At 65.7% G+C, this 25,944-nt stretch overlaps 1 protein-coding gene across 11 annotated transcripts in view; it reads right to left on the bottom strand.

Annotated features, from left to right (window-relative positions):
• Positions 1–25,944, bottom strand: part of IQSEC1 (IQ motif and Sec7 domain ArfGEF 1) — a 142,125-nt gene that overhangs the window by 5,239 nt on the left and 110,942 nt on the right. For all 11 annotated transcript variants that reach the window (XM_070776998.1, XM_070776996.1, XM_070776992.1 and 8 more), the window contains exons 2-12: positions 23,980–24,277; positions 18,573–19,804; positions 14,893–15,054; positions 13,326–13,448; positions 11,947–12,113; positions 8,930–9,069; positions 8,535–8,564; positions 7,622–7,747; positions 6,806–6,905; positions 5,147–5,308; positions 3,980–4,156 (exon numbers count right to left, since the gene is read on the bottom strand). In XM_070776998.1, coding sequence (XP_070633099.1) covers positions 3,980–4,156; positions 5,147–5,308; positions 6,806–6,905; positions 7,622–7,747; positions 8,535–8,564; positions 8,930–9,069; positions 11,947–12,113; positions 13,326–13,448; positions 14,893–15,054; positions 18,573–19,804; positions 23,980–24,277 — 2,717 coding nt within the window. The remainder of the gene's footprint in view (positions 1–3,979; positions 4,157–5,146; positions 5,309–6,805; positions 6,906–7,621; positions 7,748–8,534; positions 8,565–8,929; positions 9,070–11,946; positions 12,114–13,325; positions 13,449–14,892; positions 15,055–18,572; positions 19,805–23,979; positions 24,278–25,944) is intronic.

Here is a 25,944-nt window from a genome sequence, read left to right as displayed (position 1 = left end):
CAGGCATGCGATCTGCGTTGGCTGTGTCCGAGGAGGCTGAGTCTTCCTCTTGGTTCTGGAGGCCCAGAGCCCGCCCCACCCTCCACGGGGTCCTCCAGACGACTTCTCCGGGGGTTCCTGCAGGACACCGAGGCTGTTGGGGACGATGGTGCCACAGCTTGAGGGCTCGGCCGGGTCCAGCCTCCAGCCAGCTCTTGGGAGCAGAGAAGGGACTCCAGACGTTCTTCCGGCTTCCACAAGCCCCGCAGTGCGGGACAGGTGCCCTCTGTCCACGCCAGGAGATGGAAGCTCTGGCCAATGGACTGAGTGACTTCGTTCCCACGGCGAGCGGTTTACACCACATCCACCTGTCCATGTGAGGTGGGAGACCTTGGCCGTGCTGCCTCCGAGCTGGACCAGCCCAGGTGCCCGGGAGACGGAAGGGGCGGCCTTGTACCGTGGTGTGGCTCACGCCCCGACCTGCGTTGGGTAGACAGGGTGTGTCTGGACCCTTTGGGTTGAAACGGTGGCAGATGCACCTGCCCGCAACAGCAGGCTGAGGGGGGTATCCAGGGCCTGGGTCTTCACCTGCTGACCCCCAAACTTGAGTCCAGCTGGGAGCCTGGAGTCCCCTGAAGGTGGTGCCGCGTCCCGGCCCCAGAGCCCACAGGACCGGGCCACACAGTGGATGCGGTGCTGAGGACCACGGACAACTTCGTGGACACGGCCCTCGTCCCCAGCTGAAGGTGACCTGTCCCTCCTCGCCTTTCAGCTGGTGTGAGACGAGGGTCGACCTCCCCTTCCTGCTTTGTCTCAACACAGCAGCACAGGGGCATGGGGCGGAAACAGAGTCCCCAGCCGCCAGAGGGGGGCCCTGCAGAGGGAGGGGTGGCCCCCCTGGCACCCTGCTGACTCTCCGCCTTGGTGTCCTGCTCTGCCCTCTGCCAGCCTGCCTGCTTCTCCCACCAGGACTGGGCCAGGCCCAGGCTTGGTGTGGGGGCATCAAAGGCTGCCCCCTGGAGCTAAACAGAACCCCTCCTGCCCAGCGTGGGCCAAGACTCAGGAGGGCTCTTACTCGGATGTCCAGGAGGGAATCTGAGTTTCTTAGAACTCATCTCTTGGACTTTGCAGGTCAACAGGAGCTGCGGGATGTCCCTGCGCATGTCTGCACTCCAGTCCCGGGCACGCCCGTGGGCACCTGCCCCCTGGGGGCCACATGCAGGCGTGTGCACACACATACCCCGTCTACTGATGGAGGGGGACGGGCCGGGACAGCGCAGCCCTGGGGCCCCCATCTTGGAACCCTGCGCGAGCCTCAGGGAGCGCCCCATCCTAGCTGGCGCCTCTTGAAGGCCAGAGCAGGCCTGGTCAGCCTGGCCACGGCCAGCTTGGAAGCCGCATCTGGATGGACAGCTGGTGTGGCTCTTCACAGCCTGCTGGCTTCTCAGGGCGGGCCAGCAGGCCGGCAGGGCCCCGCCCCAGGTTTCAGGCTGTGGTCCTCTCAATGGTGAGGGTGGCACAGTTGGCATGCTGGGCCAGGCGCCGCACCAACACTTTGCGGGCAGCGACGCTCACAGACCCTGGGGGCAGCGCTCGTCCCCACTGCAGCCGGGGAACGAGGCCCACAGGGGTGACTCGGCCTAGAGCTGGAGCCAAAGTCCCCAAATCGGCCTGGTGCGTGGGCCCAGCGAGGCTCTGCCTGGAGGCCCTTGGGGTCCTTGATTGTGGGCTGGCACAGCTCTGGCGCCCCGGAACGAGCAGGGCCCGGCGGAGGCGGAAGGGAGACCACAGGGATGGAAACTGGACGAGGCCTCGCAGCTCGCAGGGGCCGGGCTGGGGCCGCGCCCTCCTCTGGCTCTTGGCAAGCTGGCTGCCTGGGTCCTTCTGGGCAGTCAAACCATGCCTGCCTCCCGGGCCCCCAAGGTCCACTGCGGTCTGAGGCCCCGTCCCTGGGGTCCTGGCTCTTGGACGGCCGGGTGGTCGCAGGTCTGGGGCAGCCGCTCTGGGGGCAAGGACGAGCCCGTCACTGGGCGTCACTGGCCCTCCACCTGGGCCATCCCCTGCAAGCCCCTCTTGGCCGGGCACGCAGGCGGAGACATCACTGCCTCGAAGCAATTCTCCCTGACCCCGTCCAGCAAAGGGTGCACGCCTATGGCCTCTTCCAGGAGGTGGCTGACGCTGGCCTGTCTTCCTGTGGAGGTCGCGGGGGCGCCTGTCCCAGGCGGCGACTGAAACACCCGCCGAACCTCACCTCCCACCATCAAGAGCAGGTGGCATCTTCCTGGGGACCCTCTTCAGCGTAGGGTCCAAGGACTCTGGCCCCCTGCAGTCCTTCTTGGCTGAGAATCCCCGACAGAAACCAGCCAGAGCTCAGAGCTTGGCCCCTCACACAGCCACGTGCCGGGCACACGGCTCCGTCTACAGAGAGTGGATGCCTGACTGTCAGCAGCCAGAGTAATTGGCCAGCTGCGCTGAGGCCGCTCCTACCCAGGGGGGCTGGACGGGGCCCCTAGAGGCCCGAGGCGGCCCCACTGCACAAACCCAAACACGGGCCCCGGGCCCCAGCCTGCAGGGCCCCAGAGCAATTTGGTTACGTCTAGCTGGGTGTCACGAGCCATGGGAAAACAGTGGTTCTCAACCATGGCCACGCTGTCAGCCAGACTCTGCCCTCTCCCTGCCGAGGGCACCTGGCAATCTGGAGGGAGGTTCCCGATTGTCGTGACTGGGATGCTATTGGCATCTAGTGGGCAGAGGCGTCCTGCACAGAGCAACCCCACGGCAGGGATGGTCCGGCCCAAAAAGTCAGCAGAGCCGGGTTGAGAAGCCCTGCTTGACTCTCACGCTGGCCATGCACTTCGCATTTTCGTGATGGAAAGAAAATAAAAAAATGGTAAGACAGAAGCAAAGGAAAAAAATCCAACTCAAAAATAAAGAAAAAAGGGGAAAACTTCTGAGAAACGAACATGCTGAAGGGACGAAGCGCTGCTGGGTGTGGGCGGGTAGGGATGGGATGCTGCCTCGAGCAGCTCTCTCTGGGGGCCCAGAGTTGGCCACACAGTGATGCTTGAGGCCGCTGGGCTGGGCTGGGCGAGCGCCTGGTGGTAGAGGGGCCGCTGGGCCCTGGGGAACGGGGAGGGGGCTGATCTCACCCCAAAAGGGTCTCCCCACAGCAAACCTGGGTCATATCGGGCTCCTGGGACCAGGGTGCAAGTCGAGGGTCCCAGGAGCCTACAGCATTGGGATGGCCACATGTCCACGTGCCTGGCTGCCTCCGCTCCACGCTGAGCCAGCCTCTTCCGGGGAGGAGCTGCCTGGCCAGACGCACCTCGTGCCTATGGCCTCCCTGACAGCACTGGCAGGCAAAGCAGGCTGGGGCAGCAGGCTCCCCGCCCCCGCCACTTCCCGGCGCCCCCTGATGCTCCAGGCACAGCCCCCACCCCAGGAGACCCGGGCGGCTTGCAGGTAACGAGGCTGGCGGCAAACCACACACGCACAGAAACGAGGCAACACTGAAAGACGCTCCCGCCAAGGCTTTCTCCTCTGTCGCCTCTGGGCTGGACGGAGGCCCGGAGTTCCTAGGAAGGGGACCTCTGCCGGGAGAGCAGGCCCTGGGACTGCGGGCAACGATGGGGCCCTGGACACGGCACAGCGGGCATCACCCCCCTGCCCTCGTCAGTGTGAGGTGCGGGCACAGGCAGCGCAGAGTGACGGGGCCTAGCTTTCCCTGTGCGAGAGCTGGGCTCAGAAAACGGAAGGGCAAATAAAAAGCGGGGGAGACGGGGTACCCGCACAGCTGTCCTGCCTGTGACCATTCCCTGGGGCCTCCGGGGGACACCCTCCCTGCCTGCTCAGATGCTGTGGTGGCTTGGGGGCGGCCACCCACACCAGCTCAGTCCGAGCCCCTCCGCCGCGGTGCCCCCCACCCCCCTGGCCGATGTGCTGCGCGCGGCGGAGCCCCCCCATGTGTGCTGGGCAGGGGGTGGTCCGGCCTGGCTCTTACCCGCTTCCGAGAGGTCGCGCAGGGAGCTGCTGAGGGCGCTGCGCTTGAGCCCCTCGCCTCCGGCATAGCTGTCGTCCAGGCAGGCCCGGCTTAGCGTCCCGCCACCCGGCTCCTTCTTGAGGCTGGGGCACTGGGACATGCTGGGCCGCACGACGCCCTTCTGCTTCTCCAGCTCCGCTGCGACAGAGCACCGGGCAGTGAGCAGCAGGGCCCCGGCCCAGGGCAGGTGGGGGGCGGCAGCGGGGCCGGGCAACCCTCAGGAGGGCGACGCTGAGCAACGGGGGTCTGGGGGGAGGGGTGTGCTCTGGGCGGCACAGGCCGAGCCGCCACCTCCAGGGTTGTCGGGGAGATGGAGGGGCGAGGTCATCTGGGGAGGAACTGGAGTGACCCCCACCCCTGCAACTGAGGGAGACCCCGCAGGGAGGCTGCAGATGCCAGAGCACCGAGGCCTGCAGGGAGCTCAGCGACTTGGGGGAAGACTGAATTCCTGGGTCTAGAGTGGAGCCAGGGTAGCCCGGCCTGGCCGTGGATGGAGGCTGGGGAGCGGGGGCCGCTCCTGTGTCCCCCGGAATGTGAACACTGCAGGAACGAGGCTCAGAGCCGAGCGGTGGCGGGGGTGGGCATCGCCAGCTTTCAGGGGAGCCGGGGATGGCCTCAGCCCTGAGTCCACCCGGTGCTCGGGCCCAGAGGACACCAATGCTGGCCACGCTCCGGTGCAGAGAGCTCAGCTCCAGGGCTCCGGACATGGAGGGGCGGGGGGACCAGGAACGCCGCGGCCTCCTTGGGGCCTGTGATGTGGTTCCCTGGGCAGGACAGGCTCTCACCTGGAGACCCCTGCCCACCCCCGCAATCCCCCCACTCCCATGCTCCTCCTGTGGTCTGGGTGGCGGGGGGAGGGGTGGTCGGTGGGTGCTGTCTGGGCACGTGGCTGTGGGAAGCCAGAGGGGCCGAGGCTCCCGAGTCATGGTGGCACCCCGGCGTCTGCCCACAGTCTTGGCCGCAGACGGGAGGCAGTGCCTGCGCCGCCCACCGCCCGCCCCACCCGGCAGCCACGACCTTGACCTACCCTCTATCCTGTGCTTCTCCATCTCCTGTACCGCCGCAGACGGGAGGCAGTGCCCACCCGCCCCCCCCCGCCACCCCCCGGTGGCCATGACCTTGACCTACCCTCTATCCTGTGCTTCTCCATCTCCTGCACCTCCGCAATGGACTCCCGCAGGTCGTCGGTGAACTTCTTGCGGTCTTGAGGGTTGGGAGCGTTGAAGTTGATCAGCACTTTGATGTCGGCCCCTGGGACGGCGGACGTGAGCCGGATGCCGTTGGGGTAGTCTGCAGGGGAAGCGAGAGCACGGGCCTGTGCGCAGGCTCCCCGCCTCCCCTCGGGCCTGGCGTTCCATGGGGCTCCCCAGACGCGCCCCCCACGGGGAGGACAGGCCCCACGGTTCAGGCCGCGGGGACCACCAGACAGCCCCCGGGCTCCCGACCGGGATCCACACTGCTCCGGGTTCAAGCCGGGCTCAGATCTGGCTGAGTGGAGGCAGGGCCCAGCCCTGGTGCTCCCCACCGGACGGGCCTGCAGCCTGGACCCTGAACGTCAGGGTCCTCGGTCACTCTGCCTGGGACATGAGGCTGGCCGGGTGCTGAGTCTGGGAGGAGACGGAGGCCGTGTTCCCACTCACCTGTCTGGTCACCTCAGGGGACCGTGCTCTCTCTTGCCTGGCCTCTGTGCCTACCCCGCCCAGCTCCCTCGGGGACACTGTGGGTGCCCCACGGCCAACAGCATCGCCCACTCCCTCCTGCTCGGGGCCGCCTCCAAGCTCTCGGGGCTGTGGGGTCCTGGTGCCCCCTCTCTCATCAGTGGAAACCAAGCACCCATCACCCGGCATGCAACAGTTCTCGGCCCAGAGGACAATCCCATCACAGCTCAGACCTGCTTCAGGGCCGCGAGCTCCAACGCTTAGAGGCCTGAGCAGGTTTCCTAAAATCGGGAAGTGGGCCAGGGGAGACTGAGCAGCTTGGAGAGCCTGTCTACCGTGTGAGGACATGGGCCTCATGCACCCAAACGTAGCTTTCAGGAGAAGCCAAGGACAGCTGAGCCCTGCGTGACGATCTCAGAACCAGTTCAATAAAACAGAAAACAAAGTTCAAGCCGAGTCTAACGTGAGTGGGCTGTGACTGACCAGGAGCTGCCTGTGTGAGACCCGGGTGCCTGAGGTCCTCTGCCTGAGGACCTCGTCTAGTCGGGCTGTTCCCAGGGGGTCCCTGCCATCCCCACCCCTTCCCTGGGGGGCCTGCTGGACACAACAGAGCACGTGGCACCAGGCTCCCTGGGGGAAAGCAGGGCGGGGGCAGCCTTCCAGCCTGGGGGCGTGCGATGGCCCGAGATGTCAAACAGCCAGGCCACACGGCCGCCAAGGCCAGAGCATGTGGACCCGGGGCCCTGATGGGAACCTCGGCAGCCCCTCAGGCACGACCCTCGCCCGACTGGTGAAACCCACACGTCACCAGGGCCGTTTTGCTGGATGTCTTTCACCCACTCCAGTGCTCTCGCCTGGAGAATCCCATGGACGGAGGAGCCTGGTGGGCTACAGGCCATGGGGTCGCAAAGAGTCGGACACGACTGAGCGACTTCACTTTCACTTTCTTTCACTTTCACTCTGCCCTAGATGTAAACATCTTATTCCCTGCAAGAAGTTAACGGCGAAAGTCAACGTGAGCAGCCCCACGTCTGATGATATGAAATGCTCCCTGGTTACTCTGAGCCTGCAACTGGCCCTCCGTTGATAAAAGAGGGAACCCGAACGCCGGGCGCTGGGACCCACTTACACTGGTTTTCGAAGAGCAGAACCTGCATGCCGTACAGGGAGAAGGACTGCCGGAAGCTGTACGTCACTGAGTTCTTCTTCTTCTGGAAGATCTTGGTGACCTGGGGGCAGGCAGACACAGAGGCTGAGCCCCAGGCCCGCACTGCAGGGGCACCCCGGGGAATCGGTTCTCGCAGCCCCCGGGGCTGTGTTCTCCTGTGTGAGGACCCCTACCCCTACCCCGCCGCCCCGCAGCTCTGAGGCCAGCAGGCTCCTAGGGCAGCGAAGGGCCGGTAGGAGGGACACTCATGCCTGCAGGCCCCACGCAAGCCCAGCAGAACCCGCTGACGGATGAGTCGAACAGCGGAGGACACCAGGCCCAGAGGTCTGCAGCGACTTGCTCAAGGTCAGGGGCTCTTAAACGACTGGAAGCTGCGTGTCTGGACTCCAGGCTCGGGGGCCTGAGCACAGCGGCTGCTCCTTCATCGGGCGGGGACAGGGGCTGGGGGTCCCGGGGAAGAAGGCGGCTGCAGGACCATGTTCACCCCCAGGCTGCCTGTTTTGGGGGCAAGAGCTCAGCGTCCTCTTGGGGAGCCCCTCTCTGCCGCGTCCAGCCCTCCAGTCCTGGGGCTGAGACTCAGGCCAACAGGGTGGCACCACACCCGCCAGCTCCAGCTCAGGGAGCCGCGAGGCCTCTGCTAGCAGTGTCAGGAAGAGGCTCCCCAGAGGCCGAGGGGCCGGGACAGGAGCTGCAGAGGCCGAACGCTCCATCCTGGAGGAGGCGGCCCAAGGCGCCGGGGGTCTGCGCACCCAGCCCCGCACCCATGGGCCCACGTACCACCAGGAGGTCGTTGAACAGGAAGATTTCGCGCTGGTGCAGCCCAAGCTTCTGGGGCTTGTTTGGGTCTGGAACCTCGAAGAGTCGGCAGTAGCAGACGAGCCGGCGGTGCGGCAGCGACAGCACCTGTGTGGAGGGGCCACGTCAGCCTGCACCCCGGCTGGGGACGCCCGCCGCCCGCCCCGGGCCCTGCTCCAGGGAGACCGCCTTCCCGGCGCTGAGAGCAGGGTGTGGGGCCCAGGTGCCCAGGGGAGCCTCCGAAGAGCCTGTCACGTGCGGCCTGAGCCCCCCAGACCCCGGGCCCTCCGTCCTGAAGAATCTCAGCCCCGGCGTCCGAGTCTGGGGAGCCGTGTGGGGACCCAAGCCAGTGATCGCCACCCCAAGGGGGTGATCCCCGCCCTCCGCACGCACAGCTCTCCAGGGCTGAGTTCGGCTAGCCGCAGGGCACGGGAGGGGAACGTGGGCCCAGCCTGACGCCGTCAGGGGCGGGAGACAGGACGGCAGAGTGTGGGGCCGGGGGGAGGCCGGGGGGGCCAGGTCACACGAGTCACGGGGGTCCTGGGCCCTGACCTGGCGGCCAGCGGAAGGGACTGGGGAGGCAGACCCGGGCCAGGTGGGCAGGGGGAGGGCGGGAGGCCTCAACGCCACCCCAAGACCATCAGTTCAGGTGCAGGGTCTTGGGGCCTGGGGACAAGCTCGACCAGGCCCAGACGAGATGCACGGAGACCATCTGCTTTGGGCCTGACAGCACAGCTCTCCCCGCAGGGCCGCCAAGATCCGAGGTGGGGAGAATTGTGACAAGCAAATTTCTCATCGCTACGGAGAGTAACTCGTGCAGCCGGAGTGGTGGGTCTGGGGGGCCGGGGGCTGGGGGCTTGCGGGGACCACGGAAGGGGAAGTGGAGGGCACTCACACAGCCGAGCCCGTGGTGCAGGGATCCGATCTAGGGGGAAACAGTGAACAAACGACGAGAGAGGTTAATGCCCCACACACGCTCCGGGCCCTGGTGGAGACCCCGCGGGACACCCCTCCCGTGGCACCTCCCCAGCGCCCCTAGCGGGCTCGAGGGGAGCCCAGGGCACCAGGGAGCCACTGCACAGTCCGGGCCGCTGGCTCAAGCAAGGCCTCAGGCTCTCTTCGGAGGGACCCAGAGGGAAGCCGCTTAGACGGCCCTAAAGGTGGTGTAATTCACCAGTCCTGACCGGAGGAACCAGGCTCCAGCGGCATCGGGGACTGGTCTGGGGTCGCAGGGCGGGGGCTCCTGGGTGCCGGGTGGTGCTGCCCCGTGGCGGGCGCGAGGCCACCTACCGGCTTCTTGCCCACGATGAGCTTCTCCACCTTCTGCACCTGCGACACGTGGTCCTCGCTGGTCTTCAGCTCCCGCCTCCGGATGCGCTCGTAGATCCCGACGAGCAGCTCGCGCGGGATGTCCTCCCCGTCGTCCACGCCTGGGAGGGGACAGCGGCCGGCTCACTCAAGGCACCGCATCTGGCCCACAGCTGCTGGGCGGCTCCCCCGTGACGGAACCCCGGCTCCAGCGCCAGGCCAGCTCTGCCCCCGCTTAGCGAGGAGGGGCCTTCCAGCCACGCTCGGGCGGCTCTGTAAACACTGCCTCGCTCGATCCCGGCCGCAGCGCTGGGGGGCGGGCCCACGTCCTCATCTGGCCCCTTGTCAGCCTGACACCGAGCCTCTCTGAGCCAGGAGCCCTCCCCCACGACACAGGGCCCCCAGAGCGCAGCGACCTCACGGGGACAAGGGCAGCTCTAGCTTCCTCCCTCTTGGACAGCTCAGTGGGTCTGAGTGGCTGCTGTCCCATTTCTGGGACTCGAACCCTGGTCGCTCTGATGACACTCTCAAGCCTTTTCTGCTACACGGCCCTGGAAGTGGTGCCAGAAAAACCCAGCCCAGCTCAGGAGAGATGCGAGCCCCAGGCCTCGGTCCGCAGGCTCCTGGGGTGGCGTGCGGCAGTGGGACAGCTCGGCCCTCTGGGGGCTGTTCGGACCCGCCTGTCCCCTGCCTGATGCCACGCGCCTCAGGTGCACTGAGTGCCTTCGAGGGTCTGGCCCCTGGGGCGCGATACGCATCTCGGTTCTGCCTCCAGACTGCAGGAGAAGGGAACAAACCCGTGTGCCTGGTGGGGGACTGTCCGAGCGGTCCTTGTAGGGACGCCAGGGCAGTGAGGACTGTGTCCGCAGAATCGAGGTGAGCAGACGCGGCAAAGGCCCTTAGGTTTACGGCTGGGCCTCAACCCAAGAGCGAGGAGCCAAGTGGAAGGGGGGAAGCCAACTGCACGTGTCCGCCTCTCGGGGAAGCTCTGGAGGCACAGCGGGACTCAGTGCCGACACACGACCTCTGGGGCTGGGAGGGGCCCCGCGGCGGACCTTCTGCCCTTTCTGGGTCTTTTCGGACAGTTTCCAGTTCATAGCAAAATTAAGCGGAAAGCACATCCCAGCTCCCCCACAGTCAGCAGCCCCACCAGAGCGGTGTGTTTGCTACAACTGGAGAAACCTACTCGGACGTGCCCCAGTCGCCAGAGGCCACAGGTCACGCGCGAGTTCCTGTGTGGCGGTGTCCATCCCGTGGGTCTGGACAAACGTGCAGTGACTCGTGTTCACTGTGACACCACCACACAGAGACTTTCTCCCGCCCTGAACACCCTCTGGGCTCCCCTCTGCACCCCTGCCGCCCCCCGCCCACCACCAGAGCCCTGTCTCTGCAGCCTCGCCCCCGCAGGACGTGGCGTGGCTGGAGCCGGACCGCGTGCAGGCTTTGCAGAAGCGCCGCTTTCTCTTGGCAGTGTTCACTTAAGGGTCCTCCGCATCTTTTCCAGACTTGGCAGTTCATTTTTTGCAGCTCTGAGTAACAGTCCACAGTCTGGACGGACCAGGGCTCGTGCACCTACTGAAGGGCAGCTTGGGGCTTTCTGGTTTGGGCAACTGTGAATCGTGGGTTTCTGTGCAGAGGGGAGTTTCTGACTCATTCAGGTAAATTCCAAGCAGGGTGACTGCTGGGTCATGTGACTCTCTGGCTTCTAAACCATGTGACGATAGGACCCACGCAAAATATAAACATAAGGAACTTTCCTGGTGGTGCAATGGATAAGAATCCGTCTGCTCATGTAGGAGACACAGGTTCGATCCCTAGTCCTGGAAGATGCCATGTACTGCTGAGCAGCGAAGCCCGTGTACCCCAACTACTGAGTCCACGCTCTAGAGCCCGTGAGCCGCAACTGCGGAGGCCCATGTGCCTACAGCCCGTGAGCGGCCACAGCGAGACCACCACGATGAGGAGCCCATGCACTGCAGCCAGAGCACGCCCACGCAGAGCAGCAAAGACCCAGCACAGCCAGAACCGAAACGCATGAAAAAGTAAACCTGTGTACACACACACATACTTACAAAAAGAAATTCAAAGACAAATATCAGTAAAAGCAAAACACTGCTTGCCAGGTGTCCAGGCTCCCCTCCTGCCTCTCCCTGGACTCCCAGAGCCACTGGCTGCTGGTCCTGCTGGGCAGCTGAGCGATTCCAGAGAAAAGGCATGTCCAGTGTGTGTGCTGGGGTGGGGGCACCCTCCCCTAAGACGAACGAGCTGGGCATGCACTTCATGCAGAAGCGCTGGCCTGGCCTTGGAACTCCTGCCTCCTCCGACTCTCACTTGCTGCGTGACCTCGGGTGGGCCCCCCCTCCTCTGAACCTTCGAAGCTCAAGGAAGGTGGGGCAGAAACCCTGGGGTCCCTGGCTTGAAGACAAGAGGTCATCAGTGGGAAGGGCCCAGGCTCCTGAGACAGAGCCAAGCAGCTTGCTCTCCTGGTTCTGGGGTGCTCGGCTCCCACCCTGGGAACTAGGGAGACACAGCCACTCCTCGCCGTCGTCCTGGGATGGCGGAGCAAACAGGTGCACGAACTGCGAGGTCACGGATGTGAGGGTGGCAGGCAGGCAGGTGTGTGTCCCGGCAGCCCTGTTTTCCTCGAGCCTCCGCCCTCTGGGCTCGTTTCACACACAGCAGAGGCCCCAGTCCCATGGCTGAGGCGCTAAACCAGAGGAGGAACCGGAGCCCCTGAAGCTCCTGGGTCACCAGGAGCACGCAGCTCACAGCCAGCTTTCCCATGGGCAACAGGGCCACGGGGCCACCGTGGAGGCCAGACCGGAGGCTAGGGAGGGGCATGCTCAGAGGCCCCGGGAGCACCCGGCCTGTGGTCCCTCCGCCCTCTGGCCCTGCAACGGGCCTGGGCCCAAACCCTGCAGTCGTTCTGAGACCAGGCCTCACGTCGCCCTCGGGACGGGCCACCCCCACCCTGCGCTGGCGAGGCCAGGGCGGCTCACCACGGAGGTTCTTGACGAAGTCCTCCAGCTTCATCTTGCGCTCGGGCTTGACGTTGGGGCTGTACATGTCGGTGTTGAGCAGGATGATGGCGAAGGCCAGGATGAAGATGGTGTCGGGGTTCCGGAACTGCCGCACCACCCCGGGGTTGCAGATACAGTACCGCTGGCTGGGGTGGGGCGGGGGGGAACTTCAGCCAGGGCAGGAGGCCAGCCCACCCCTCGCCCCGCAGTGGTCCCAAACACCCGAGGCTGGTCACTCGTCTCAGAGCCTCTGTGTCTGCATCGGGTACATGGCGAGGACTCCCAACTAGCAGAGCTGGCCCTGACCATCTGCCCATCTGCTTGCCATGGGAGTCAAGTCCCCCCTGCCCCCCAGCTGGATGGCGGCTGTTCGGGCCCCCTCAGAGTGCTGGCTGCTGGGAGGCTGTGCCCTAAAGGCATGGTGTGCCCTCTGCCCCGCCAGAGTGGGGATGGACCCGCCCCGGGGCCCTCAGGTGACAGGAGCCTAGGGCTGCAGTTCAGAGGGCGGCCCAGCTCCGGCTGGTTTCAGCCCCTGCTGCTGCGGCGCCTTTGCTGTGGCAGCTGAACTAACAGCCTCACTAACACACGGCCTCCAATACGCCCACACGCCTTCCCAAAGCCCCCTCCACTGGTGCCCTTGTGGAGGGCTGGGCGGTTGGGGCAGGGATGGAGAAGAGCAATCAAGAGGAGCATGGCAATTTGAGCTCGCAGGCTGCAGCCATCAGAGCTTAGACAACATGGGCTTCAATTTTCTCTTCCCTGTCAAGAGCTGCCCCTTCCAGGAAGACCTCCTGGATGGAAGTGTCTGAATGCTCCCCTCCCAGGGCCTGGGGTCTCTTCTTCTGCGGCCCCACCACCCATGCAGAGACCAGGGGGCTGGGTCTCCCACACCCAGCATGGGGCCCAGAGCCCCTACATGCAGTGTGCACAGTCCCAGCGTGCAGGAGGGCTGCAGGGACAGCTAGCCTCGATCACAGGCTCTCTGGGGTGCCAGGCACTGGGCTAAACGCGCCCACACATCCCGAGTGGTTTACCTGCCCAACCACCCCAGGGTAGGTGCCGTCATCATCCCCCTCTGCCGGTGAGGACTGAAGCACAGAGCGGTTAAGTAACAGCACAAGGTCACACAGCCGGCACGGGGCGTGTGTATCAGAACTGGGCTCTCTGTGTCTCTGAGAGTCTGCCCTGCAACGATGCTGACGGATTCGGGAGCCCCAGCTCCATCCGAGGCCCCAGCTCCAGCACCGGGCCGCACGGTGCCTGGCACCCAGAAGGGGCCCCCTGCCCCTGAAGGGGGATTCTGCCCTCGGGGCCCCGGCCTCTGAGTGGGGCCCCTTCCCCGCCGGCCCGGCCCGCACCTGAAGGCCTCGATCAGCCGCTCCACCTTCTGCGCCTCTCCCTGCACCCGGATGTGTGCCTGGAACTTCCTCAGGGCCTCATCCAGCTCCATGGCAGAGAAGTCCATCTCGTCCACCACGCAGCTGGAATGAGAGCCCGTGGCGGGTCAGCGACCCTGCCCCCTCCCGCTGGGGGCCAAGGGCTCGGAGCAGGGAGGCCCGGAGGGAGGCTCTCCTAGGCATTTCCGAGGGGTGTCCAGAGGGGCGGTGCCATTCCCACCCGCTGACCCGCAAGGAGGGCAGAGATGGGGAGGCCGCGGGGGGCAGGGGACTCTGGCCACGGCCCTGCCCCAGCCTGACTGGGACCTGAGTAGAGAAACTGGGTCTGCACCAGGGACCCTCGAGCGACCACCCAGGGGGGCTGCAGAGGTCCCAGTGTCCACTCCCAGGGACCCCGTCCACTGGGGTGATGCTCCGAGCACTCTCAGCCATCGGGGCAAGGGGCAGGTGGGGCCCCACAGGGAAGTCTGCTGACCAGTATTCGAGGAGGATGCCTGGGGGCAGGGGAGGGGGTCTCGCTACTTCCTGAGGCCGCCGCTATTTTCTGATCTAAGGAGAACAATGCCCGGATTTCCTACAGACCAGCAGCGGCTTGGAGGAGTGGGGGTGGGGGTGGGCTAAGGGCCGGCCGCAGGCCAGGAGCTGGGCTGGACGGTCGTCTTGGGCCCCACTCACGGGGTAGCTAATCAGCTCTCCTTGGACGGGCCCTCCCTGGTTTCAAAGGAGAGGGACAACAACCACACTATGGTGGGGGGCGCTGGAGCAGAGGGGCTGTGGGGGGAGCAGCCTGGGGGCACAGGCTGCCTCTCCAGGGTGTCGGCGTGTCACCGAGTGCAAAGCTGTGTGTGTGCTTTGACCCTGTGCCTGGCCCACCAGCTGGGTCATCCATCCTGTGCAGGGCCTGGGTGGGCACCGTGCCCACGGCAGGCCTGGAGCCATGCCCCAGGTCCCGGCCAAGGACACCCGCTCTGAGCCATCTACTGCTGGCTCTGGCTTCTCGTCTGTGGAGGGGACTATGGACCCCCAACACCCCCTGAGGGTGAAGTGGGGACAGGGCCTGTAACAGCGCCCACCCAGCAACCACGGGCCCCAGACACGGAGCCGTTTCTCTCAGGACAGTCGGGGAGGGCGGCAGGGGGCGGTGCAGGACATGCAGGCAAGCCTTCTCAAAGCTGCCAGCAGTTCCCAGGGGCCAGAAACCCCTTCTTCTGCGGGGTCTGGGGCTGCTAGCCTGGTGGACCATCAGCCCATCTCCCAGCAGGAGAGGGAGGAGGACAGGGCCCAAGCTCGGCTGGCTGCCGGCGCCGCACCCAGGATGGCAGCACGGAGGCTGCAGGACCAGGGCTGGGGCCGGCCCTGCTGGACGGGGCTGGAGGTGCCCGGGGTCTGCGTGCATCTGGGGGAGAGGTGGCGGGACCCCTGCCCCAGTGGAGGTGCCCGGGGCTGCATGCGTCAGGGGAGAGGTGGCGGGACCCCCGCCCGACTGGAGGTGCGCGGGGCCGCATGCGTCAGGGGAGGGGTCACTCACTCGAGCACGTCGCGGTTGAACTGCTTCTGCCGGTTGCCCAGGAACTCGCCGATCATCTGCCGGCTCAGGCCCTTGCGCTGCAGCAGGAAGTGGGCCACCCCCACCGGTGTGTCGGGCACGAAGCCGCGCTCGATGAGGTACTGGACGCCCTTCTCGGGCTTCCTGGCGGACGAGAGACAGGCTCAGCTGGGCGCGTCCGCCCCTGCCCGCCTCCGCCTCCATGGCACTTGGTCCTTTCCCAGCCTGAGTCCACCACCCAGGGCACCAGGACTGTCCAGGCCCCGCGCCCAGCCTGGGCCAGTGAGGGGCGCACACAGCGGCCCCACCAAGCATGCATTGGCCGCCCGAGGACAGGCTGGATGGCTGGCACCCCGAGGACCCCCACGCCAGCTCAGCCCCCACACTGCCCCCGCTGCCCAGGTGCCTGACGTGAGCCGCGTGGCCTCCCAGGGCCAGGACCACCCTTGTGGGACGGGTGTGTTAACACGGGCGGCGCCTGGAATTCGGTGCACAGCAGGTGAGCACCTGAGGGATTACGACAAACCTCCAAGACACCAGAGGACACGGAGGCCCAGAGCTGGCTCCCGCTGCGGCCAGGGACCCAGGCAGTGAGCCAGCAGGCCGCTCCCTCGGACCGGACCTCGGGGCCTGGTGCCGGCTTGGCTGACCTCACGGGAAGGTGCCCGTGATCAGAAGAAATAGGGCGGGAGAGCAGGAGCCTTGGACGGGCCTGGAGCCCGAGGGGCACTCTGGGGCGTGGCGGTCAGAGCCGGGGCTCCCTGCGGCTGCGTGCTGATGGCAGGCCCTGCTCACTTCGTGTTTCTACGTGTGGGCAGCCTCCGGCTGCGAGGGGACCCCGCTATCTGTACCCCGGGTGGCCACACGCCCCAGCCTTGTGCCCGAGCTTGGCAGGGAGCGACCTGCTGGGTCCTGGTGCAGAAGGGGTGACCCAGGGTCCCCGTTCCCGCCCGGCCACAGGTGCTGATGCGCGGACGGGTGACACCGCCTCCCTGTGGGCGAGGCCGCACCTTCGACAGTGCGCTCTGCAGCTGCGGGCCCGTCCTGGGACCGGCCGCTGAGCCCCTGCACTGGGCCCAGCAGGCAGCTGCACGGACTGTGGTCACCAGCAATCTGAACTAAAACAGTGCCTGAGGCCCGGCCTCACCTCTGCCCCTCGACTTGTAAAGGGCTGAGGCCCCCCAATCACAAGGGCTGCAGTGAAAAGTCCTCCAGGGGTTTCCACAGTCTTAACGAGATGATTCCACAATCAGTGTGGAAGAGTAACTGCCAACAAGAGCCAAGACCGCTGTTTAAAAGGACAAAAGAGGGTTTTCTGCCCTAAGAAAGCATGTAAAACCCAAAGCCTGATGTGGGCACAGGAAAAAACAGAGCCCCCGACCACGAGTGTGGAGGGAGCCTCACGAGGATCTTTGATCCTGTTCACAGACGCGGCCAGGCCCCCGCACAGGGCCGGCCTGCACGAGGTGTTCCGTGAGTATCCGCCAAGGAAGCGACAGGATCCCAGCACAGGCCCCGCTCCGGAGGAGTCACACGGGACTTCAAGTCAACAGAGAAAGGACAGACGACTCAATAAACTGTCTGCGAACGACCAGCTAACTTCCACCGATAATAAAAGCTCCACTCCTCACCGGGTACCACTCTCTAAACCAAACATCAGGCAGACGTACCAAAGGATATAAAACAAAACCACGACAGTCCTGAGAAAATATTGTGAACCAATGTGATGACCTGGGGTGGAGTCTCTTAAAACATAAAAAAAAAAAGCAGCACCCAAAGGGAACGCCGATAAACGGACCATGTATACAGACAGACGGGGAATCATCCTGTGTGTGCTTGCAGCTAGGTTATGTGTCAACCACATCTCAATAAGGAAAAAATGTAAAAAAGAACTGGTAACTTCTGTTAAACGAGCAAAGCATAAACAAAGTTAAAAATGTATACTTAAAAACCACTGAACTAGACACTTCACAAGGACAGATCTTATAGTGTGTGGATTCCACTTTAGAAGTTTACCAAACGGGCAGCCAGTGACAGGAAGACATTTCTGTAATTCCAAAGAGTCAGCATCCACCACATATAAAGAGCCACTAGGAAATCAAACCAACCTGGACAGCATATCAAAAAGCAGAGACGTTACTTTGCCAATAAAGGTCCGTCTAGTCAAAGCTATGGTTTTTCCAGCGGTCACGTATGGATGTGAGATTTGGACTGTGAAGAAAGCTGAGCACTGAAGAATTGATGCTTTTGAACTGTGGTGTTGGAGAAGACTCTTGAGAGTCCCTTGGACTGCAAGGAGATCCCACCAGTCCATCCTAAAGGAGATCAGTCCTGGGTGTTCATTGGAAGGACTGATGCTGAAACTGACATTCCAATTCTTTGGATACCTGATGCAAAGAGCTGACTCATTTGAAAAGACTCTGATGCTGGGAAAGATTGAAGGGGAGAGAAGGGGACAACAGAGGATGAGATGGTTGGATGGCATCATGGACTCAGTGGACATGAGTTTGAGTAAGCTCCGGGAGTTGGTGATGGACAGGGAGGCCTGGCGTGCTGCAGTCCGTGGGGTTGCAAAGAGTCAGACATGACTGAGCAACTGAACTAAACTGAAATGAATTAAGGAAATCAAAAAGAGAAATAACAGAAAAATAGGCAAAAAATAAGAACAGGCATTCTGTAGAAGGAAAAACCAAAACAGCCAAAAGACGCAAATACGGATACTCCACCTAAGCAGCAGGCAGGCAAATCCAAAGTGAAACAGGAGACACTATCTCTACGCTTGGACTAGGGTGGGAGACAAGGCTGAGTGCCGTCCAGGATGTGGGGAAATGGGTCCCCATGTCCAGCTGCAGGCTCTACTTCAACGAACAGCCACTGGACGTCCCTGGGTCCGGCCACCAGCAGTAAACTGCGTGGCAGCGTCAGAACAGGACAGTGTGCGTGGCCCACGCCCAGGGGATGTCCGCAGGGGCCAAGGGGACGGCAGGGAGGAACGGGCTGGACTCTGGGCCCGGCACTCTCTGAGCTCCTTCCACACGGGCTCATCTCCAGCTCACACCCCGTGACTCACACAGATGAGGCCGCTGCGGGGGTCGCACCCACGGGGGACACACAGAGAGGAAGTGTGAGGACCAGAGTCACGCATCCAGACATGCGAAGGGAGGCTGGTATGTGGCCCACGGCAGAGGGCCGGCAGCGCCAGGAAGAGTCCAGAGACCAAGGTGCTTGGTCCAGGCAGGCAGCTCTTCTGGCCCCCACCTATCCACCCGGCTGGGACTTCCGGGTCAGGACACGACGCCTGCCGGGGATGAGGGGAGCTCGGGGGCCCCCAAGTCCCCCCAGCCTCCCCCAGGAGGGTCTGAGACGCCTTGGGACTGGCGGGACCCAGAGCAGGCAGGCGGGCTCCAGGGACAGAGTACAGGACAGCCTCCCTGCTCACGCAGTGTTCCGGCCGCAGCCTGGGGGCAGACAAGAGTCTCGAGGGCTCCCTGGGTGCCCACGATGGCTCCGGGATGCACGGTCCTCAGCCGATCGAGGGCCAGGGACGCCCCCCTCAGGGGCCCGGCGACACCTGGCCCCGCGGCGCCAGGCGCTCACTTGTTGAAGAGGTTGCCCGCCACCCGGGGCCCGACGACCCCGGCCCCACGGCGCCAGGCGCTCACTTGTTGAAGAGGTTGAGGCCGATGCGGTAGAGCCGCTTGCGGATGACGTCGTTGCTGAAGGCGGGCGAGTCCCAGCTGTTGCGCGTCTCCTTGTGGTAGGTCTGCTTGCTGAGCGTCTGCTCGCGCAGGCTGTCGCGGGACGACGACTCCGAGCTGCAGTTGATGGTGTCGTTGGAGTTGGACGTGCTGTTGAGACTGTCATTGTCGCCGTCGGAGTAGTCCGACTCGGACTTGCTCTGCCGGTTGGCCGAGCCGTTGATGGCCAGGTGGGCATCCAGGGGCCGCGGCGGCCGGGCCCGCAGCTCCGGCTCCTCCCGGGGGAGGCCCCTGGGGGGCCCGTGGGGGCCGTGCTTGGGGCTGCCCTGTGGCCCGCCCAGGCCGCGCTCGTAGGCGCTCTGCCTCTTGAGCGAGCTGCGGTCAGAGCGGTCGCTGAGGTCGGCGGAGCTGTCGCTGGGCGGCTCGATGGTGAGCAGGGGCAGGTGCTCCACGCGCGCCCGCGGCTCCAGCGACGGCGTGCTCCGGCAGCTGGTGTCCGTGTCCCCCTTGTCGTCCTTGTGGGCCAGCGCCCAGTAGTCCTGGGCGGCGGCTCCGGCCCGCAGCCGCAGGTCCGACTCGCCGCTGGACGGCCGGCACCCAGCCTGTGCCGCAGGCAGCGGCGGCGACAGCTCGTCCTCATCGATGTACAGGGTGACGTCGCTGTACGAGGCGGTCATCTCGTCCAGCCGGCGCTGCTCGGCCGCGCCGTGCAGGCCCGACGAGGGCTCGGCGGCAGGCGTGGGCGCCCCCTCCACGGCGTGCAGGCTGCGGCAGTTCAGCGCGTCATCAATGGACTCGGCCAGCGACTTCACCTGCCGCGAGAAGGCGTCCTCCAGCTCCGTGATGGCGTCAGCAAAGTCGCTGGCGGGTGCAGGGGCCTGCAGGGCGGGCGGGGGCGGCGGGCCCAGGTCCCCGCACTCGGCCGGCCCCAGGGAGCCCAGCGGGGAGTCCCCGTCGGTCACCGAGACCTGCTTGCCCTCGAAGAAGGAGCTGTGTGCCTTCTCAGGCCCCTCGAAGGACAGCTGCACCCTCATGTTGGACAGCACGATGCGGCGGGACAGGCGCTTCTCAGACATGGAGCTGCGCAGCCGCTCGAAGTTCTTGTTCATCTGGTACTGGCGGAAGGCTGTCTGGATGGTGCGGGCCGCATGCCGGGTCACGAGGCGGCCCCCATACTTCCGTTCTAGCATCTCCACCTGCGGGTGATGGAGAGGAGTGTGAGGATGGCCCGGCCTGGCCTGGAGGGCAGACCGTGCCCACAGGGCTCCCAGACCCAGGAACTGGCCGGGGGCTGTGCCCACAGGCTCCTAGACCCAGGAACCCGCCGGGCGCCGTGCCCACAGGCTCCTAGACCCAGGAACCCGCCGGGGGCTGTGACCATAGGCTCCTAGACCCAGGAACCCGCCGGGCGCCGTGCCCACAGGCTCCTAGACCCAGGAACCCGCCGGGGGCTGTGACCATAGGCTCCTAGACCCAGGAACCCGCCGGGCGCCGTGCCCACAGGCTCCTAGACCCAGGAACCCGCCGGGGTCTGTGACCATAGGCTCCTAGACCCAGGAACCCGCCGGGCGCCGTGCCCACAGGCTCCTAGACCCAGGAACCGGCCGGGGGCCGTGCCCACAGGCTCCTAGACCCAGGAACCCGCCGGGCGCCGTGCCCACAGGCTCCTAGACCCAGGAACCCGCCGGGGGCTGTGACCATAGGCTCCTAGACCTAGGAACCCGCCGGGCGCCGTGCCCACAGGCTCCTAGACCCAGGAACCCGCCGGGCGCCGTGCCCACAGGCTCCTAGACCCAGGAACCTGCCGGGGGCTGTGACCATAGGCTCCTAGACCTAGGAACCCGCCGGGCGCCGTGCCCACAGGCTCCTAGACCCAGGAACCGGCCGGGGGCTGTGACCATAGGCTCCTAGACCCAGGAACCCGCCAGGCGCCGTGCCCACAGGCTCCTAGACCCAGGAACCAGCCGGGGGCCGTGCCCACAGGCTCCTAGACCCAGGAACCCGCCGGGGGCCGTGCCCACAGGCTCCTAGACCCAGGAACCCGCCGGGCGCCGTGCCCACAGGCTCCTAGACCCAGGAACCCGCCGGGCGCCGTGCCCACAGGCTCCTAGACCCAGGAACCCGCCGGGCGCCGTGCCCACAGGCTCCTAGACCCAGGGAGGCAGAGGAGCGGTGAGCTGTGGTTACAGCAGGCGCTCCCTGCAGGACTCCTCAGAGCCTTTCAAGGGAGGTGGTTTCCCAGACTTCTCTGTCCGCAGCAGCCTTTGCCCTGGGCACCGGGGCCGTGCAGTTTAATGAAACTTGGAGCTGCTGCAGGAGGTTGCAGGCCGCCCCTCGGGAGACAAGGAGACTGTGGCGGGGGCAGGCTAAGAGACCAGCGCGAGACCCGCGTCGGCCCTGAGCACTGAGCACTGGCCGCGGGCCTGGGCCCTCATCCGCAGACTGACTCTGAGAAGCCTGGACCCGTGGCCCCTTGGGCCTGTCAGACCGGCCTCAAGGGCCAGTGGCGGGCACAGGTGAGACAGACCCTCAGCACGGGGCGGAGGAGGTGTGGGACACTCCACTGCACTCCTGGGAGAGTGGACAGCTTGTGGGGACCCCACACCACTCCTGTACAGATGGGGAAACTGAGCCTCAGAGAAGAGACCAAACACACCCCTGCAGGCCTCCAGACCCCAGGGCGCCCTCCGGGAGGCTGATGGCGGGCCCACGCCATAGGTGGGCAGGGCGGTGGGACTCTACCGCGAGGTGTGTGCGCCTCCGGAGCCTGCCAGCCCCAGGCCTGAGAACGGTCCCGAGGGCCGCTCCCCATGCCTCGCTCTGGGGTGAGGATGGAGCCCACTTTCCAAAAGCAAACAAGACCCAGGATGAGGAGTGGGCTGGCCCACCGAGCCCCTGACGTGGCGGGGGGTAGGCCCCTGGTCCTCCGCAGGAGGTGTTCACACCCCAGGGTCAGAGCTCCAGTCCCCTCCGTGTGAACAGCATGGCTGCGCCCTCGAGAGGCGAGGTCTGTGCAGAATAGACGGAGCACCAGCTCAGGGAACAAAGCCAGGCAGATGCCGAGGGAACCAGGCTTCAGCCAAGGGGAGGCGATGGCTGTCCGGAGCCCCGGGGGAGGGGGGGTGCGGGCGGGGCGGGAGGGCTCGGAGCCTTGCTGGGGGTGCATGTGGGTCCCAGTCACCGTGAGGGACACCAGCTCCCCCAGACGCGGATGTGCCAGCCCTCCAGAAAGGGGGGGGGTGGCAGAGGGGCTCCCCTCAGGAGAGGAGTCGGGAGCGGAGGGGCGGGGCGAGCCCGGCCGGGCCTGGAGGCAGCCAGGGCGCGTCTGTGTTTTCTCTCGCCCTGGAGCCACTGAACCGCGTCCAAAGGGATGACCTCACTTCCACATCTGCCAGCAGCGTCTGTTTCCTGGGTTTGGAGCACAGCTCCGAGAGCGCTCAGGGCCGACGGAGGCCCATGCCTGGGCTCCAGGGAGCCCTCTCTCCTGCGCCCCCCGAGATCTGGGTTCTGGGTCCCTCGGGTCTGCTCGGCTGGGGGTGGGGGCCCCGCACAGGCCAGAGCATGATCCACGGCCCCTCCTGTCCCGCTGACTGTAGACCTCGCGAACCCAGCAGCGACGCTCTTGGCCTGAGCCAGCCCCCTAGGTCGGGGCAGGGGCAGAAGTGGTGTTAGGGGGCAGGCGTGGGCTCTACGCTGCTCCTCAAAGCCCCCTGGCCCTCCTACCGGCCTCCCCTGGGGACGCACCGACCCGGGCCTGTGCTCATGCAGCCCACCGGGGTCGTTCCCCTTCTGGGCCAGAGCTGCCCCGAGGCCCCGTCTGAGTGCTGACTGGGGCACAGGGGGGACCCAAGCTGTCTGCACTCACCTAACAGGTGTCACCTTCATCCAACCCCGTGTCCAGCTGCAGACGGGCCCCAGAAGCTGCCTGCTGTGCAGGGGGACAGAGGCTCTGAGACGAGACAGGACAAGGAGCCCCAAGGCTGGGCCTCCCATGAAGGGGAACCACAGGAGATGTGGAGGCCGGGGGCCAGCGGCCACAGTAAGGCCTTGCGCTGGGCTCCTGCCACTGAAACGTGGCTCTGTGCTGCCCACGCTCCAAGCCCCCACGGAACCAGGCACCTTGCTTCCGTCTGGAAATTGCCGTGTAATCCCCCCGCCGCCCCGTTACTATTTTCGCCTCGACTGCCAGGAGGCTCAGCAGGGAGCCGAATGCTCAGTGGCCCTCAGTGTCGCCCCGCTGGGCCCACCTCATCCTGGCTGCCCTTTCCAGCAAGCTTGCCCACCTAGGGCCTCTGCACCTGCTGCCAGCTTCTCCTGGAAGGCCCTGGCCTCGGTTACTTGGCTCCAAGGGGCCTTGGCGAGGCTCCCCCAGCCACCGGAGCCGCCTCCTCCCACAGGCACCGGCCAGCCTCCCATTCCTTCGTCCTGGGGTTCGCATCATCCTTGCTCTGCAGCCAGCCCGTGTGTCCACAGCTACCCTGCCTCCTGGACCACAGCGTCCGCCTGAGGGCTGTGGCCACACCCGTTCCCAGGGGACTCCCCAGCCACCAGCACGGGGTGGCATACAGCGGGCACTGGGCTAACGTGCGAGGGAGAAAACGAGCAGCTGTGGCCACGCTAAGGCCACGCGAGGCTTGTTATTACCTCCACTGTCTCTGCTTAACCGTTCTCCCTTCTAACGGTCCTGCTATAGACAGCTGTTGCTATGAACTGTTCTGATCCACTTTAGATCTGGGTGCAGCTGAGAAATGGAACAGAGACCCCCTGCTGTGGACCTGATCCCAGGGCCAAACGCCACGGGGCGAGGGGGCCGGGAGGCCATGCGGGCAGGCCGGGCACGCCCTCATTTTACACACGGGTGTTGACCCCGTGGGGGGTCTGGGCCGAGTCCCTGGGGAGGAGGCGCAGCCTGAGGAGACAGTGTTCCTCCAGAACACGGAACTGCAAACCGAGGAGTGGGATGAGTGGCCTGGCCTTCCTGCTGTCCAGAGGACGTGCTGTTTCTGTTGTGGACTGACCTCCCCCTCCCCCTCCCGCAGACCCCGGAAGGTCCAGGCCTCTCCTGGACCCCGGGACCTCAGTGGCCCCCACTGTGCAAGCTGTGCACTGGCAGAGTCAGGCCCTGACGCCCAGCACCGCCTGGAGCCCAGCCGCAGGGGGAGCAGGAAGTGGGCAGAGGCCGAGGTTGGACAGAGCACCCCATGCCCACCCACGCCCTCTGCTTCCTCCAGGAGTTGGGAGGAGACCACGAGGGCCCGGGGCTGAGGCTGAGGCTTCCATCGTGGGGAACGACCCTTGCCTGGCACCCAGCCTTGAGTGCTTGGGGGCCCCCACCCCACCCCACCCCGTCCCCACGTGGCCAGCTGCCCACCTGCTTGTCCTGCAGGTCGGAGGAGAGCTCATAGCTCTCGGAGAGGGACCGCGAGCGCTTGATGGCCTCCTCCTCGGCCTGCTTGCGCAGGATGGACGTCGAGTGCTGCAGCCGGGGCCTGCGTGCGCGCTGCTGCTGCTGCCCGGGCGGCCCCGCGTACAGCCCATAGGCGCCGCTCGGCGCGTGCTCGTAGGGCTCCGGGCTCAGGCCCGAGCCGGGCGCCAAGGGCCCCTGGTGGTAGGCGGAGGGGCTGTCCAGCGACGTGCCGGGCTCGCTGCTGGGGGCCTCGCCCTCAACGCTGCGGAGAAAGCACAGACTGGAGGTGAGGGGGAGACCGCAGCCCTGGGCCCCGCAGGCCGGCGTCCAGCCCACACCCCGCCCTCCCCTGGGTGGACCCCCGGGGCCCACGGCCACCCCTGCTTCATGCCTCCCTAAGGCTCCCCTCCTCTCACGGAGGCCCTGCTTTGGCTGTACAACATGCCCCGCACCCCCTACAACCGACACCCCGCCCTGATGGACCTGCTCCCCTTCCACTGACCCCCATGACGGGCCCCCATGGAGCAGGCTGTGCCCGGGACGCCCACTGACAGCCTGCGGGTCCCACCCCCTCGCTCCTGTACTCCCACTGCCAGGATTAAGTCCTTTTTTTCCTTTTTGACCAACAATGAACAGAGTGACTCCTTGCCGCATGCCCGCAGGGTCAGGCGTGCGGGCATCTGTTTTGGGCTGAGCTTGTCCCTCCCCACCAACACCCGCAAGCTGCAAGCCCTAACCGCTCAGCGTGTATCTAGAGACAGGCTTTCAGGACGCGATGGAGGTAAAACGAGGTCACGGGGCCTGATCCAAGGTCAGGACACACACACGGCCACCCTGCACCCAGCTCTCAGCATCGCGCTCGTGAGCCACAGGCAAGAAAGTGCTGAAGCCGCCCACCCCGTCCGTGCTGCTGGTGACCACCGGCCTGGAGGCGGACACAGAGCGTCTTCTCGAACTCTTAAAGCCAGTCTACGAGGACCGATTGCTCACTCCATCTCTGGGAGAGCAGACTGACACCCGCGTGGCGCCGGCTCTGCCCGAGGTCACGCAGGTTGAGCATGGGTGCGTCGGGATTAGAGCCCAGGATGGGGGCTCCTGCCACCCCACAGCCCTGGTCCCCGGGCCTGTGCGCACCCCTCAACCTTCCAAGTGTCCGGGAGGGCGTGGGGTGGCGTGGTTACTCACCCCACACTCGCGGCCCCAGAAGATGTGAGCCCAGAGGCGGCGACGAACGTGCAGCCAAGGTTCTGGGACCTTCGGGCAGCCTCTCCAGCAGTGCCGGCCACTCCCGCCCCTCAGGGCATCCTAGCATCCCTGGGGCCGGCGTGGCGGTCCCTCCGAAAGTGGCCCGGGGGAGGGAAGGGCGCAGAGCCCCACGGCTGCAAGTGCTCCTTTCTCTAGGGTCCCATCTTCACAGCAATGCAATCAGCAGCGTGTGCCCGGCCCACCCGCCCAGCTCTGCCCACCACGGAACGTGAGGCCATCGGCTGCCTCCCGGGGTAGGGGCCGGCGGGGCCCAGCCACAGGCACCCATGCCCGGGGCGCCTCTCCTGCCCGCTGCCAAGCCGGCACGTGCTGTCAGGCCGGCCGTCTAAGAATAGTGCCAGCCTTCCGCTCTGGCCCGCGGGGACGCTCGGTGGGTCTCCTACGGCAGAGCCTGCAGCCCAGCAGTGGAGGGTGATGAGGGTCCTCTCCTGGGGAAGAGCCCCGGGTGCCAGCCCCTGATGTGGCTGTGAGTCAGGGGCTCCCGCCCGCCCAAGGCCTGGCCCCAGGCCCAGCACCCCTGCTGTCCGGCAGTCACTGGCAAAAGCTTCCTCGGGGCCTCGTGGGCCCATGTGGGGCGAGGCCGGGTGCGCCCTGAGACAGCCCTGGACGGACAGCGGGAGGGGTGGGGGCAGAAGGTCGGGGGGCCTCAGGCAACGGGCCCCC

Source organism: Bos indicus, chromosome 22 (assembly GCF_029378745.1).
Source record: "Bos indicus isolate NIAB-ARS_2022 breed Sahiwal x Tharparkar chromosome 22, NIAB-ARS_B.indTharparkar_mat_pri_1.0, whole genome shotgun sequence".
Classification (NCBI taxonomy): Eukaryota; Metazoa; Chordata; class Mammalia; order Artiodactyla; family Bovidae; genus Bos; species Bos indicus.
The sequence above is the reverse complement of the archived record's forward strand: the minus strand, read 5'-3'. Positions and strand labels throughout refer to the sequence as shown.